This window comes from Polypterus senegalus, chromosome 18 (genome assembly GCF_016835505.1).
Source record: "Polypterus senegalus isolate Bchr_013 chromosome 18, ASM1683550v1, whole genome shotgun sequence".
Classification (NCBI taxonomy): domain Eukaryota; kingdom Metazoa; phylum Chordata; class Cladistia; order Polypteriformes; family Polypteridae; genus Polypterus; species Polypterus senegalus.
This window is the reverse complement of record NC_053171.1, coordinates 26,725,241-26,738,223: the sequence shown is the minus strand read 5'-3', so window position 1 is coordinate 26,738,223 and position 12,983 is coordinate 26,725,241. Positions and strand designations below refer to the sequence as shown.

At 40.0% G+C, this 12,983-nt stretch overlaps 1 protein-coding gene across 1 annotated transcript in view; it reads left to right on the top strand.

The window, feature by feature from the left end:
* The first annotated feature begins 7,524 nt into the window (after window positions 1-7,524).
* wdr20a (WD repeat domain 20a) overlaps window positions 7,525-12,983 on the top strand; it is a 50,463-nt gene continuing 45,004 nt past the window's right edge. The window contains exon 1 of the mRNA XM_039741149.1: window positions 7,525-7,809. Within this exon, the coding sequence (XP_039597083.1) occupies window positions 7,546-7,809 (264 nt within the window). The 5' untranslated portion in view covers window positions 7,525-7,545. The remainder of the gene's footprint in view (window positions 7,810-12,983) is intronic.

The following is a 12,983-nucleotide window of genomic DNA, read 5'->3' as shown; positions in this document are numbered from 1 at the left end:
GGATCGGGCACGTGTTCTTCATTCATTGGATCGAGCCCGGACATGACGTCAGAGGGGCCGGAGCTGGTAAGGTCTACTTCCATTGGCTCGGTCCCAGAAGTGATGTCAAGAGAGCCAGGTGGAATCTCCCGGGAATGGTCTACAGGAAAGGGAGAAAAAGAGTCAGGCACTCTGCCACATCCCAGCATGCCTCAGAACTGCCTTCACTCAAGCCCTTTAGCTGCCTCCCATGCGCACGTGTGACAATATATATATATATATATATATATATATATATATATAAAAAAGGTGCTATATGGGCGCCGACCCGACACAGACTGACACCATGAGGCACATGTAAAATAAATAAACTTTTTATTTTTCTTCACCTGTGGGGCACGTCTTCCCCATGACCCCCACAGGTACAACACAGTCACAAGTACAGCAAACAAAACACCAACACGCACAATCCTCCTTTGCATCACCACTTTGTCCTCCTTCTCCTGACTCCAGCCATTGAGTGGTGGTTGCTGAGCCCTTTTATAGTTCACCCGGAAGTGCTCCAGATGGTTGATTGCCAAGTTCTGGCTGCACTTCTGGGTGTGGCGAATACGCAGCCTATACTGGCTCAGGAGTCCCAGCTACAGCAACCCCTGGCGGCGCCTGCGGGACCTAACAAGCCTGCACCCAACTTCAATTCCCATGGAGCCCTGCGGGAAACCGAGGCACAGCTCCAACCCCGGGGGGTGGCCATCTAGCGTCCAGGGGGAGGTATTGCACAGTCCATGGCTGCTCCCCCTAAACATAAAACGAAGGGGTGTCCCGGCCGGGCATGGACCCCAGCTGTCCTTCTCAATATATATATGATGATTTTTCACTGACTTTTCTCTTAATGTAATGTTGATATGATCCAGTTGCCTTGGCTATGGACTGTTCGCTACCATCTTTTGGTTAAGTATGTATGCTCTCTCTCTGTCTCTCTACTGCACCTGTATCTATTTCTCCCTAGCTCCTGATGTGTTCCCAAATAAATTTTAAGAAGTGCTGTCTTACTGTCAATGTGATACTGTATCTCCTCATGATGTTTAAAGAGGCACTATACCTCATCCTCTTTCATCCATTATAGTGCTATTGGCAATGCTCAGAGCTGAGATAACCAAGCCATTCTCTTCTTAGCAACTACTTGGAGAATTCCCAGATGCTTGCAGGCCAGCTCAGGGGAGATATAGTACCACCAATGTGTTCTGGGTTTTCTTTCTTTAGGTTGAACATTTTCCACCTCTTGAAGGAGGCACTAATTGTGCATTCAAAAAAAAAACCTCAACTGACTTTTCTAGATCTTCCTTATTGATGAGCTCCTTGACCTACATTGGTGAAGGAGCCCAGCAACCCTGGAACATCGTTTTGTAAGCTTGTATTCAAGATCAGCCTGTGAATATGCAGTAGGTGAGGATGGGGATATAAACTAAGTGGTAAAATAAAAATGTTGTATACAGATTTAGCTCTTTTTTCACATTATAGTCTGAAACAATGTCTACAGCTATTGCACCAATTCATCGAGGACAGGCATGTAAATTGACCGGTAAATCAAAAGCTTCACTCTTAGGCTTAGCTCCTGCTCCATAATCATTCATAATCTAGAACAATATCCACAAATGATTTGCTTTTGATCATGTCCTTATGATCATCTATTCCCTGAGGTAAATATAAACTCTGTATTTTAATTTTATTATTAAACTTTGGGCAGCATGGGCACAGTGGATAACACTGCTTTCTCATGGACCATGGTTTTGAATCCTGAACCTAGATGTTGTCTGTGTGAGGATTGCACGTTCCCTGTATGTTGCTCTGTACAGGGCTTTTTACTGTCTTCTGTAGCCCTGAATTGGATTAAGTGGGATTGAGAATGTTATATTATGATGATATGTAGAACTTTTGTATAATTAACCCCCAAACCCTGTATTTGTATTTGGGTTCATAATTGTCCTTTTATGTTTTCTTGAAATAAAAAGGCTCTTATACATTTTGAACTATATTACTTATCGTCAACATAATTTATTTACATTCCATTATTGGCAACATATTTTTAATCTCCTTATATAAAATTACACAGGTCTGAAAAATTAAACCCATAAAAACTGTTGTATTCATGAATAGTTATTTTTATTTGCATTCATGAACACGATAAAAAATATATAATTAGATTGTTTCCATTGCGTCCCATTTAAGCACAAAATTGAAAAGAAATTTCATGAAAAGTTAAAAATGAATGTACAGTTGGGCGTGAAAGTTTGTGAACCCTTTAGAATTTTCAATATTTCTGCATAAATATGACCTAAAACATCATCAGATTTTCACTCAAGTCCTAAAAGTAGATAAAGAGAAACCAGTTAAACAAATGAGACAAAAATATTATACTTGGTCTTTTATTTATTGAGGAAAATGATCGAATATTACATATTTGTGAGTGGCAAAAGTACATGAACCCTTTGCTTTCAGTATCTGGTGTGACCCCCCTTTCCAGTAATAACTGCAACTAAACGTTTCCGGTAACTTTTGATCATTCCTGCACACCGGCTTGGAGGAATTTTAGCCCATTCCTCCATACAGAACAGCTTCAACTATGGGATGCTGATGGGTTTCCTCACATTAACTGCTCGCTTCAGGTCCTTCCACAACATTTCGATTGGATTAAGGTCAGGACTTTGACTTGGCCATTCCAAAACATTAACTTTATTCTTCTTTAACCATTCTTTGGTAGAACGACTTGTGTGCTTAGGGTCGTTGCCTTGCTGCATGACCTACCTTCTCTTGAGATTCAGTTCATGGACAGATGTCCTGACATTTTCCTTTAGAATTCTCTGATATAATTCAGAATTCATTGTTTCATCAATAAAGGGAAGCCGTCCTAGCCCAGATGCAGCAAAACAGGTCCAAACCATGATACTACCACCACCATGTTTCACAGATGGGATAAGGTTCTTATGCTGGAATGCAGTGTTTTCCTTTCTCCAAACATAACAGTTTTCATTTAAACCAAAAAGTTCTGTTTTGGTCTCATCTGTCCACAAAACATTCTTCCAATAGCCTTCTGGTTTGTCCACGTGATCTTTAGCAAACTGCAGATAAGCAGCAATGTTTGTTTGGAGAGCAGTCGCTTTCTCCTTGCAACCCTGCCATGCATACCATTGTTGTTCAGTTTTCTCCTGATGGTGGACTCATGAACATGAACATTAGCCAATGTGAGAGAGGCCTTCAGTTGCTTAGAAGTTACCCTGGGGTCCTTTGTGACCTTGCCGACTATTACACGCCTTGCTTTTGGAGTGATCTTTGTTGGTCGACCACACCTGGGGAGGGTAACAATGGTCTTGAATTTCCTCCATTTGTACACAATCTGTCTGACTATGGATTGGTGGAGTCCAAACTTTTTAGATATGGTTTTGTAACCTTTTCCAGCCTGATGAGCATCAACAACTCTTTTTCTGAGGTCCTCAGAAATCTCCTTTGTTCATACCATGATGCACTTCCACAAACATGTGTTGTGAAGAGCAGACTTTGATAGATCCTGTTCTTTAAATAACACAGGGTGCCCACTGACACCTGATTGTCATCCCATTGATTGAAAACACCTGACTCGAATTTCACCTTCAAACTAACTGCTAATCCTAGACGTACACATACTTTTGCCACTCACAAATATGTAATATTCCATTATTTTCCTCAATAAAAAATGAGACAAAAATATTATACTTGGTCATTTAGTTTAACTGGTTTCTCTTTATCTACTTTTAGGACTTGAGTGAAAATTTGATGATTTTTTAGGTCATATTTATGCAGAAATATTGAAAATTCTAAAGGGTTCACAAACTTTCAAGCACAACTGTATACAACCTTTTTCTAAATTGTTCTAAATTACTCTACATTATTTCTATATTATGTATTTATTGATTTAACATAAAAGTTTTTTGTTAATCTAGTGTTTTCAAACATGTAAAGAAAACAATAATACATAATTACTGACTTACATAAAACTCATCTAGTTTTTCTCACTTCTTACTTTTTTGATCGAAAACGTTATTTGGTGGTCCATCATTTGTACACTTCTTCTGTTGTATCCCTATGAATCATCCAACAGTATTCCGCCATCAGATGGACACCCCAGTGTCCCTGGCACCTTCTTTACATGTCTTTAAAATCCTAATGGACTTTTTCACTCTTCTGTTCATACTCACTGCTCCAAGATTTTCAGGGAAAAATTCCAATTATGAATCTAAAAAATTTACTTTGAGACACAAGTTGCAACTCAATTTCTTAAACTTAACTAAAAAAATGTTTTCACAATTTCTTTTTAAGTTGGAACTTTTTTTTGTTACCTGAAAACTTGGAAATGACTTATTTGAATGATACTCATGCCTTTCGTTCCAGGTTGTCCATTGCTCCATCAAATCTAGCACCAGAAATCAGTTTCCTAATATCAGGTCTGGCAAAAATGTCATCTTTCAATTGTGGTACATGGCTGGCTTGTCATCCCGGCCAATACCCCCAGGCCACCAGATGGAGCCCTCCTGCAGTATGGAGGTGCCCCCGAAGACCAGCAGGGAGTCATGGACTATGTAGTTTTTATTCACGACCCTGCTGGATACCACAGGGGCCGCAAGAGGGAGCTGCAGGGAGGACCTAAGACTTATTTGTGCCCTTTAACCCAGAAGTTCATCAAAGGAAGAGCGACAGGCTTCCAGGGTGAAGAAAAGAACTTTATACCTGACCCGGAAGTGATATAGGATCACATGGACTGGGGATTGGGAACACTTCCGGGTCAGGGAATATAAAAGGACTGCGGGAGCTCCCAGACGGTGAGCTGAGCTGGGTGGAAGGGTGGCAACGCATCTGGGAGTTGGAGGATTGGATTATTGTGTTTATTGTGATTTGTATGAGTATAGTGGAGGAGAGGGTGCTTTGTGCACTGTGGCATAAAAATAAAGTCATCATTTGGTCTTTTTCCTGGTGTCTGGAGTCGTTAACAGGGGTTCAAGGGAGCGATAGCACCCCTATCTGTCACACAATTAAGCTTCAGACAAACCCAGAACCTTTTGGCACAAATGCACTAGACTGGCTCCATCTTTTGATAGGGCTTTGACAAACAGCTTCATTAGTCCAAGCTTCATATGAAGTGGTGGTAGCAGCACTTTATCTAGATCCAAGTTAGGTTTTGGCACTAAGCTGTAGTTATTTTCTAGCTGGCCGAGTAGTTCTTGGCTCTGCCGCACCATTCACACAGAAAACACAGGAATTTTGTATGCCCTGACTGGTGACTCAGTAAGATACAAAGAACTTTCAGGTTCCCAGATATGAACCTTATTATCAAATAAAATAATTGATTTGCTTTAAACATAGATTTTAGTAGTAGAAAATCTTAAATTAAATTAGTATTAAAATAAAATATTGATATGTAGCTAGAATGCAAAAACAATAAAATACTATAATTGACAGCTAAAAAATATGTTATTTGAAAAGGTGTTACATGATGGAGAAAAATGGCTTTCATTTTTTAATTTAGCACTCAAAAATATATTAAAATCACATGAAATAATAAAGTAAGAACACTATGGAAATTGTTGACTTTTTCAACATATTTGAAAGGGCAAATAGATTATCATGCAAACAGTGTCTACAGATAAAGGTGATATACTTGAACAAATTGTGTATTCATTCTCATAATTTAAATGAGCAAATGCAGATTTGTTGTGGGGAAAAAAGTACACTCCTGTGTTTATCAACAATTCATATCCATAAAATTAGAATCAGGTGCTCCAGATGAGGTGGATATGATTGAAATCTCCTTAGGGAGTATGTAGATTGAAAAGATCTCCAAATAATCAGAAATCAATCATTCTACTGTAAGGAAAATCATCTACAAGTGGTGTAGATTTCAAACAACTGATAATTTGGACAGGCCGGCCAAGCAAATTTAGCCCAAGAGCTGAACACGTAATACTAAAAGAAATCTCCAAGAATCACAGAATTTCTTTGCAGGTACTGTAACTCTTGAAAAAATTAGTATAAAAGTGTATACATCTATAATCAGTCAAAAAAAATGCAACCAATTTGACCCGCATTTGAGGTGTGCCAGAAAAAAAGCCTTTGGCACAAAACAAAGACAGCATTTTAGGAGAAGAACCTCCTAACAAATGTGCAGCATGGTGGTGAAATTGTTATGGTTGGGGGTTGCTTGGCTACTTCAGGACCTAAGAAGCTTGCAGTCATCATATTAAAAATTAATTCTGTGTCATACAAAGCCATTCTTGAGAAGAATGAAACTTGAAATTGACTAGAAAACGGACCTTTCAACACAATAAGATCTGAAGCACACTAGCTAATCCACCAAGGAATGGCTCAAAATGAAGAAATAGAGGGTTATGGACTGACCTAATCAAAACCATTATTTAAATTCCATTGAAACGTTGTGTGCGGGTTGAAACAAGCAGCATATGTAAGAAAAGCCACAGATATCCTGAAACTGAAGGAGTTTTGCATGGATGAGGGGTCAAAAACGTCACCAAGTCGACTGGTTGGAAATTATGCAAAAGCCTACAAGAAGTAATTTTTGCTAAAGGGGGTCAATTCCAGGTTATGTGGCCAAGGATTGCCTTACTTTTTCACAGTATACATAAGAAATGTGACAAATGAGAGGAGACCATCCAGTCCATTTATCTAATCTGTTTAGCTAGCTAATAGCTAAGCTGTCCCCAAATCTCATACAGATACTTCTTAAAGGTTGCCAACATTTCTGCGTCAATTACATGGCTCGGCAGTTTGTCCCAGATTCCCATAAGTCTTTGCGTAAGCAAGTGGTTTCTGGCCTCTGTCCCAAATGCACTTCCCCTTCATTTCCATTAGTCTCCTCGATTACGTTATTGACAGTATTCTGCAGGATCTACCTAATCAATGTCTTTGAGGATTCTGAAGACTTAGATTTGGACCTCACGCAGTCTCTTCTGCTCGAGATTAAACAGGTATAATTCTCCGAGTCTGTCAAGAGCATCAAGTCCGGGATGTCTTTGATTGTTCTCGTCTCTATCGTTACATTTGTATATACTTTTGTTGAATAAATGATTCAGAAGTAAAATTTCCCTTGTCTTTTTATTCCAGTATATTACTTTTATTTGTATGTACTGTTTGCCTGTTCAAATTTTGAAAACACGAACAATTTCTACGGGGTGTACTTTTTCATAGGACTGTACAGTATACCTGTTATTTTAACATCGCAAATGTATTCAGTATGTTAAAAATATGCATGAATTCCTTAATGTTATTCCCGTAATATACCTTGACGATTCAAAGCACAAAAGTAATTCCATTAACAAAATGCCAAAGTTGACGGAATGCTCTTCCACTTCTGTTTAAACACACCTCACGCGGCGGGGGGCGTGGTCTCGGTACTACTCTCCCTGTTGTCCCAAAAGGCTCACGTGAAACGCGCAATCAGCTGACAACGCATGGGGGCGGACGGCGGTCTTTGGCAGTGCGCAGGCGCAGTGAGTAAGATCCGGGCTTGAGGCAGGATGAATGCTAATTTCCAAGATGGCGGCGGAGGGAGGAGGGAAGGAGATGAACGAAATCAAAACTCAGTTCACCACCCGGGAAGGTGTCTACAAACTCCTCACACACTCCGAATATAGCCGCCCCAACAGGGTGCCTTTTAATTCGCAGGGCTCCAACCCCGTTAAAGTCTCCTTCGTGAACGTCAATGACCAGTCAGGGAACGGGGACAGGATCTGCTTTAATGTGGGCCGGGAACTCTACTTCTATATCTACAAAGGCGTCAGGAAGGTAAACAGGACGTTGCGTTCTCACCGCCCGTGATTATGTGCGGCTGTATGGTCTCCTGAAATTGGGATTTTGGGAATGCAGCCGTGGAGGTGCACAGGACGGGGGAGGGGGGCATGCTGTGGGTGACGCAGTTCAAAGTGTCTGTCAGCGTGTTTGTGTTTGGAGTGTTCTAACGTCCCGCTTTTCCTTGAGAGACAGGATCGCGCGTGACAGCCTGTACGGGACCTGCGCGTGCGTTAGTGCGTGTGTTCACATACTTGTACACATGGGCCGAGGGGGCTGTGCCTACCATACTGCCCCCTCTACCATTGACAGACCGGTGTAGGACCAGGCAGGTTTCCTATGCCTAACCCCATAGTTCACAGTGTTGGTGTATGATGGGATGGTAGTGTTCAACCTTTTCTGCAGTCCTGCTGTAAAAAACAGAAAATAGATGAACTTGTGCTAGTGATGTTGTTATAGAATGTTTTTATTATTTAACTTTACGTGATACTGAAAATCCTGCGTTGTATGTTGCATTCTATTTTACGTCTGTTAAACTTTATTTACTATACAGTCTGTGATGACAGCAAGTTGTCCGTCTACTTCACTGCATATTCGGTTCAGTTAATGTATATCTGACATCTGTGATCTCCTCTTTTTAAACATTATTTACCTGAAGTTTACCAAGTGTTAAATAATTTTTTGAGAACTTCAATTTCTCACTTTGAACTGGAGTTGTGTTTGCTTTTGAAAGTGCCTTATTTCACAGTCACAAACATTGAGTGCACAAAGTTCGATTATGCCAGGGAAAATGCTGTGATTGATGTTTCTGTGTTGCAGCTCCACATTTAAATCCTGACCCCTTTTCTCTAGTTTTAAATCCTAGCCTGTGTTTTGGCCTTGTGGAGTTTGCACATCTTTCCCATGTTATTTTGGCATCCTCTTACATTCCAAAGACATGTCGGCTAATTTGATTGGTGACTGTAAGATGGAGTTCTGTGTGAGTGCATATGGGCGTGTAAGTAAATGCATTTTTATGGATAGGCTCTCCATCCTGTACTGGATCTAGCCTTGTATTTGAAAGGCGCTGAACCTGAGTGAGTTTGATAGAAAATGTGCATTTTGAAAAGTAATTGAATAAGTTAATTTTACTCTACTAGCTGCTGGTGTGACGGCTCACTTTATCAACATTGAAAATGACATGACTGTGTTGTTGTTGTTTACAGTTTAGCCTATAAATATAACAGGTCATGTCACTGCTAGAGGTTTTCTGATGATTCTGCTCTTACGTATAGCTTGTATTGAGAAGAGGAATGAGACAGGATGGGAGGCAGGTGGAGAAGTTTGTTTATTGGTGCAGAAAGTTTTTTCTGCAACTTAACATCAGCAAAACCATGGAACTGATTGTTGACTTTGATTTTTGTCTTTACATCTGGTCACTTTTCAGGGAGTGGATGTAGAGGTTGTGCATTATCACAAGTACTTGGGAGTCCACATCATTGGCAGACTGGACTGATCTCTTAACACAGAGAAACTATATAAGATAGGGCAAAGCAGATTTTTTTTTCCTTTCCTAATAGAGGACTTCCTTTAACGTGGTTAAGTGACATCCTTTACATACTGCACAACTCTCTTTTGGTCTGATTTTTTTCAGTACTGTGGTGTGCTATGCTGGTAACCTCACTTCAAAAGAGTCCTACTGAATCAACAAATCAACAAGTTAATTAAAAGAGCAGACACCATTATGGGATGCACTCTGGACCCCCAGGAGGAGGTAGTGAATTAAAAAAATTGAAAACAAAGCTCGAGTGCCACTGTGAACAATGTTACACATCTTCTGTTTGACACACTGACACTGAGTACTTTTAGACAACAAATTAATCACAAGAAATGATATTGGGGCTCCTTCATACCAGAATGCCTTGTTATGACTATAACTGCCAAATCATAGGTTTTCTTTTTATTTAGTCATTCTGGTATGTACAGTGCATCCAGAAAGTATTCAGAGCACATTACTTTTTCCACATTTTGTTATGTTACAGCCTTATTCCAAAATGGATAAAATTAATTTTTTCCTCAGAATTCTACACACAACACCCCATAATGACAACATGAAAAAAGTTTACTTGAGGTTTTTGCAAATTTATTAAAAATAAAAAAATTGAGAAAGCGTATGTACATAAGTATTCACAGCCTTTGCCATGAAGCTCAAAATTGAGCTCAGGTGCATCCTGTTTCCCCGATCATCCTTGAGATGTTTCTGCAGCTTAATTGGAGTCCACCTGTGGTAAATTCAGTTGATTGGACGTGATTTGGAAAGGCACACACCTGTCTATATAAGGTCTCACAGTTGACAGTTCATGTCAGAGCACAAACCAAGCATAAAGTCAAAGGAATTTTCTGTAGACCTCCAAGACAGGATTGTCTCGAGGCACAAATCTGGGGGAGGTTACAGAAAAATTTCTGCTGCTTTGAAGGTCCCAATGAGCACAGTGGCCTCCATCATCCGTAAGTGGAAGAAGTTCGAAACCACCAGGACTCTTCCTAGAGCTGGCCAGCCATCTAAACTGAGCGATCAGGGGAGAAGGGCCTTAGTCAGGGAGGTGACCAAGAACCCGATGGTTACTCTGTCAGAGCTCCAGTGGTCCTCTGTGGAGAGAAGAGAGCCTTCCAGAAGGGCAGCCATCCCTGCAGCAATCTACCAATCAGGCCTGTATGGTAGAGTGGCCAGACGGAAGCCACTCCTTAGTAAAAGGCACATGGCAGCCCACCTGGAGTTTGCCAAAAGGCACCTGAAGGACTCTCAGACCATGAGAAACAAAATTCTCTGGTCTGATGAGACAAAGATTGAAGTCTTTGGTGTGAGGCACTACTCATCACCAGGCCAATACTATCCCTACAGTGAAGCATGGTGGTGGCAGCATCATGCTTTGGGGATGTTTTTCAGCGGCAGGAACTGGGAGACTAGTCAGGATAAAGGGAACGATGACTGCAGCAAAGTACAGAGACATCCTGGATGAAAACCTGCTCCAGAGCGCTCTTGACCTTAGACTGGGGCGACGGTTCATCTTTCAGGAGGACAACGACCCTAAGCACACAGCCAAGATATCAAAGGAGTGGCTTCAAGACAACTCTGTGATTGTCCTTGAGTGTCCCAGCCAGAGCCCAGACTTGAATCCGATTGAACATCTCTGGAGAGATCTTAAAATGGCTGTGCACCGACGCTTCCCATCCAACCTGATGGAGCTTGAGAGGTGCTGCAAAGAGGAATGGGCGAAACTGGCCAAGGATAGGTGTGCCAGGCTTGTGGCATCATATTCAAAAAGACTTGAGGCTGTAATTGCTGCCAAAGGTGCATCGACAAAGTATTGAGCAAAGGCTGTGAATACTTATGTACATGTGATTTCTCAAAAACTTTTTTCACGTTGTCATTATGGGGTGTTGTGTGTAGAATCCTGAGGAAAAAAATGAATGTAATCCATTTTGGAATAAGGCTGTAACATAACAAAATGTGGAAAAAGTGATGCGCTGTGAATACTTTCTGGATGCACTGTATATGCGTATAAATATATATGTATATTTATAAAGCCAATTTTCCCTCTGGGTACAAAGTTGTGTATCTATTACACCTTTATTGGTAACCCTTTTTTTTTCCTAAAGAGCAGAATGCTTGCTTAGACAGTGAAACTGGAACAGCATTTTTTAAAAATATTTACACGCACAAAAAGTTGCTCAAGGTGTTTTACATTCTCGGCAAGATGAATTCATCCCGTTTACTGGTGTAGTTACAATTTATTCCCAAAATGAGATTTCTGCTTTGCACTAGCCTCATGATTATTCCTAATATTTTTTAATAACTGATGAGAGTTTTTGTCTTGTTCTTAATTTTATTTTCATTGAAAAGTGTACATATAATTTGCTGCATTATCAAAGTTCTAATATGGTAGGAACTTCTTTCAAGTATTTGTGCATGATTAGTTTGTGTTTATTTTTATTCCGAAATCTGAATTAAGTTCATATTACCATGAAACTTCATTTTCTAGTTAATTCTCAGGTATTGCAGTCATTTTATGAGGTACTGTATTTGTATGGAAGGAAAATGTAATACAGTAAGAGATAGTAATAGTGCATTGATTTCATCCCTTTACCTTTAAATGTTTAGTAGAATAATGCATTTAAATTTATTTTACTTTAATAAGGCTTCAAAAAGTTCTGTTCTTTATGTTTTGTATTTTGCTTTATAATGTTGGGTTTAAATACACTCTTTTTAGCTGCACTACAGCAGATTTTAGTGTGTCATTTAAAAAGATGATGTCTGTCCGGTGTTTTAGTACGGTTTAGCTCTAGTACAGTAATATAGGAAACCATAAACATTCTTTAACAATCTTTCTGTCAAGAGGATTTATCTAAAATAACAGTGGTAGTAATCATGCTTGCATGAACATATTCAAGTTATACACTGATAAATTGTTTTTATTATGTGTTCAAGTGGCAACATCACTGTGCCGAAATGAGTTAGAGTAGGTAATAATAATACATTTTATTTATATAGCACTTAATCACCTCAACATACTTTCATCACAGTCTGGTTCCTGGCCTTGTTCTTTCTTATATTGGTCAGGGTATGTTTTGCCCTATAGCTGTACAAGTGCCTGTGAATTTGATTTTTGACTGTAAGGATATGTCTCACCAGCAAGTTCCAGTGTGCATTCCATTGGACTGGGTTGTTTGCCCACTGTTGCCAAGGTAGCTTTTGTCTCCCCACAGCCGTGGATCTCTTGGTATAAAATTGTATTTTTTGAACTTTTCAGGAGTCATTAGAAAAATTTGTAATTACAAAACCTTAAATATCTTCTACTGAGTTCCAGGACAGAAAGACAGCACTTAGCTTTTAAGGCAATCTCTTTTGTAAAAATCTAGCAGCCTTGACATCTAGTTCCTGAGGAGTCTCGATTCTGGAGTGGATTGGATGAGAAGGTGGGAAACAAGAGGGACCTATTAAGTTGTACCCTCTTCTGAGACTTTGAATTGGTGCCCCCAGTGGATGATGGAGGTGATTGAGGCCATGTGGGAGAGACAGAAGAGAGCACTGTAAGACAAATGGGTGGGGTTGAAGCCCAGACTAGAACCCAGGTTTGGCTGTTTTTTCTTTAATTTTCCCTCATGTTCACTGCCATATCTGGTAGCAGCTC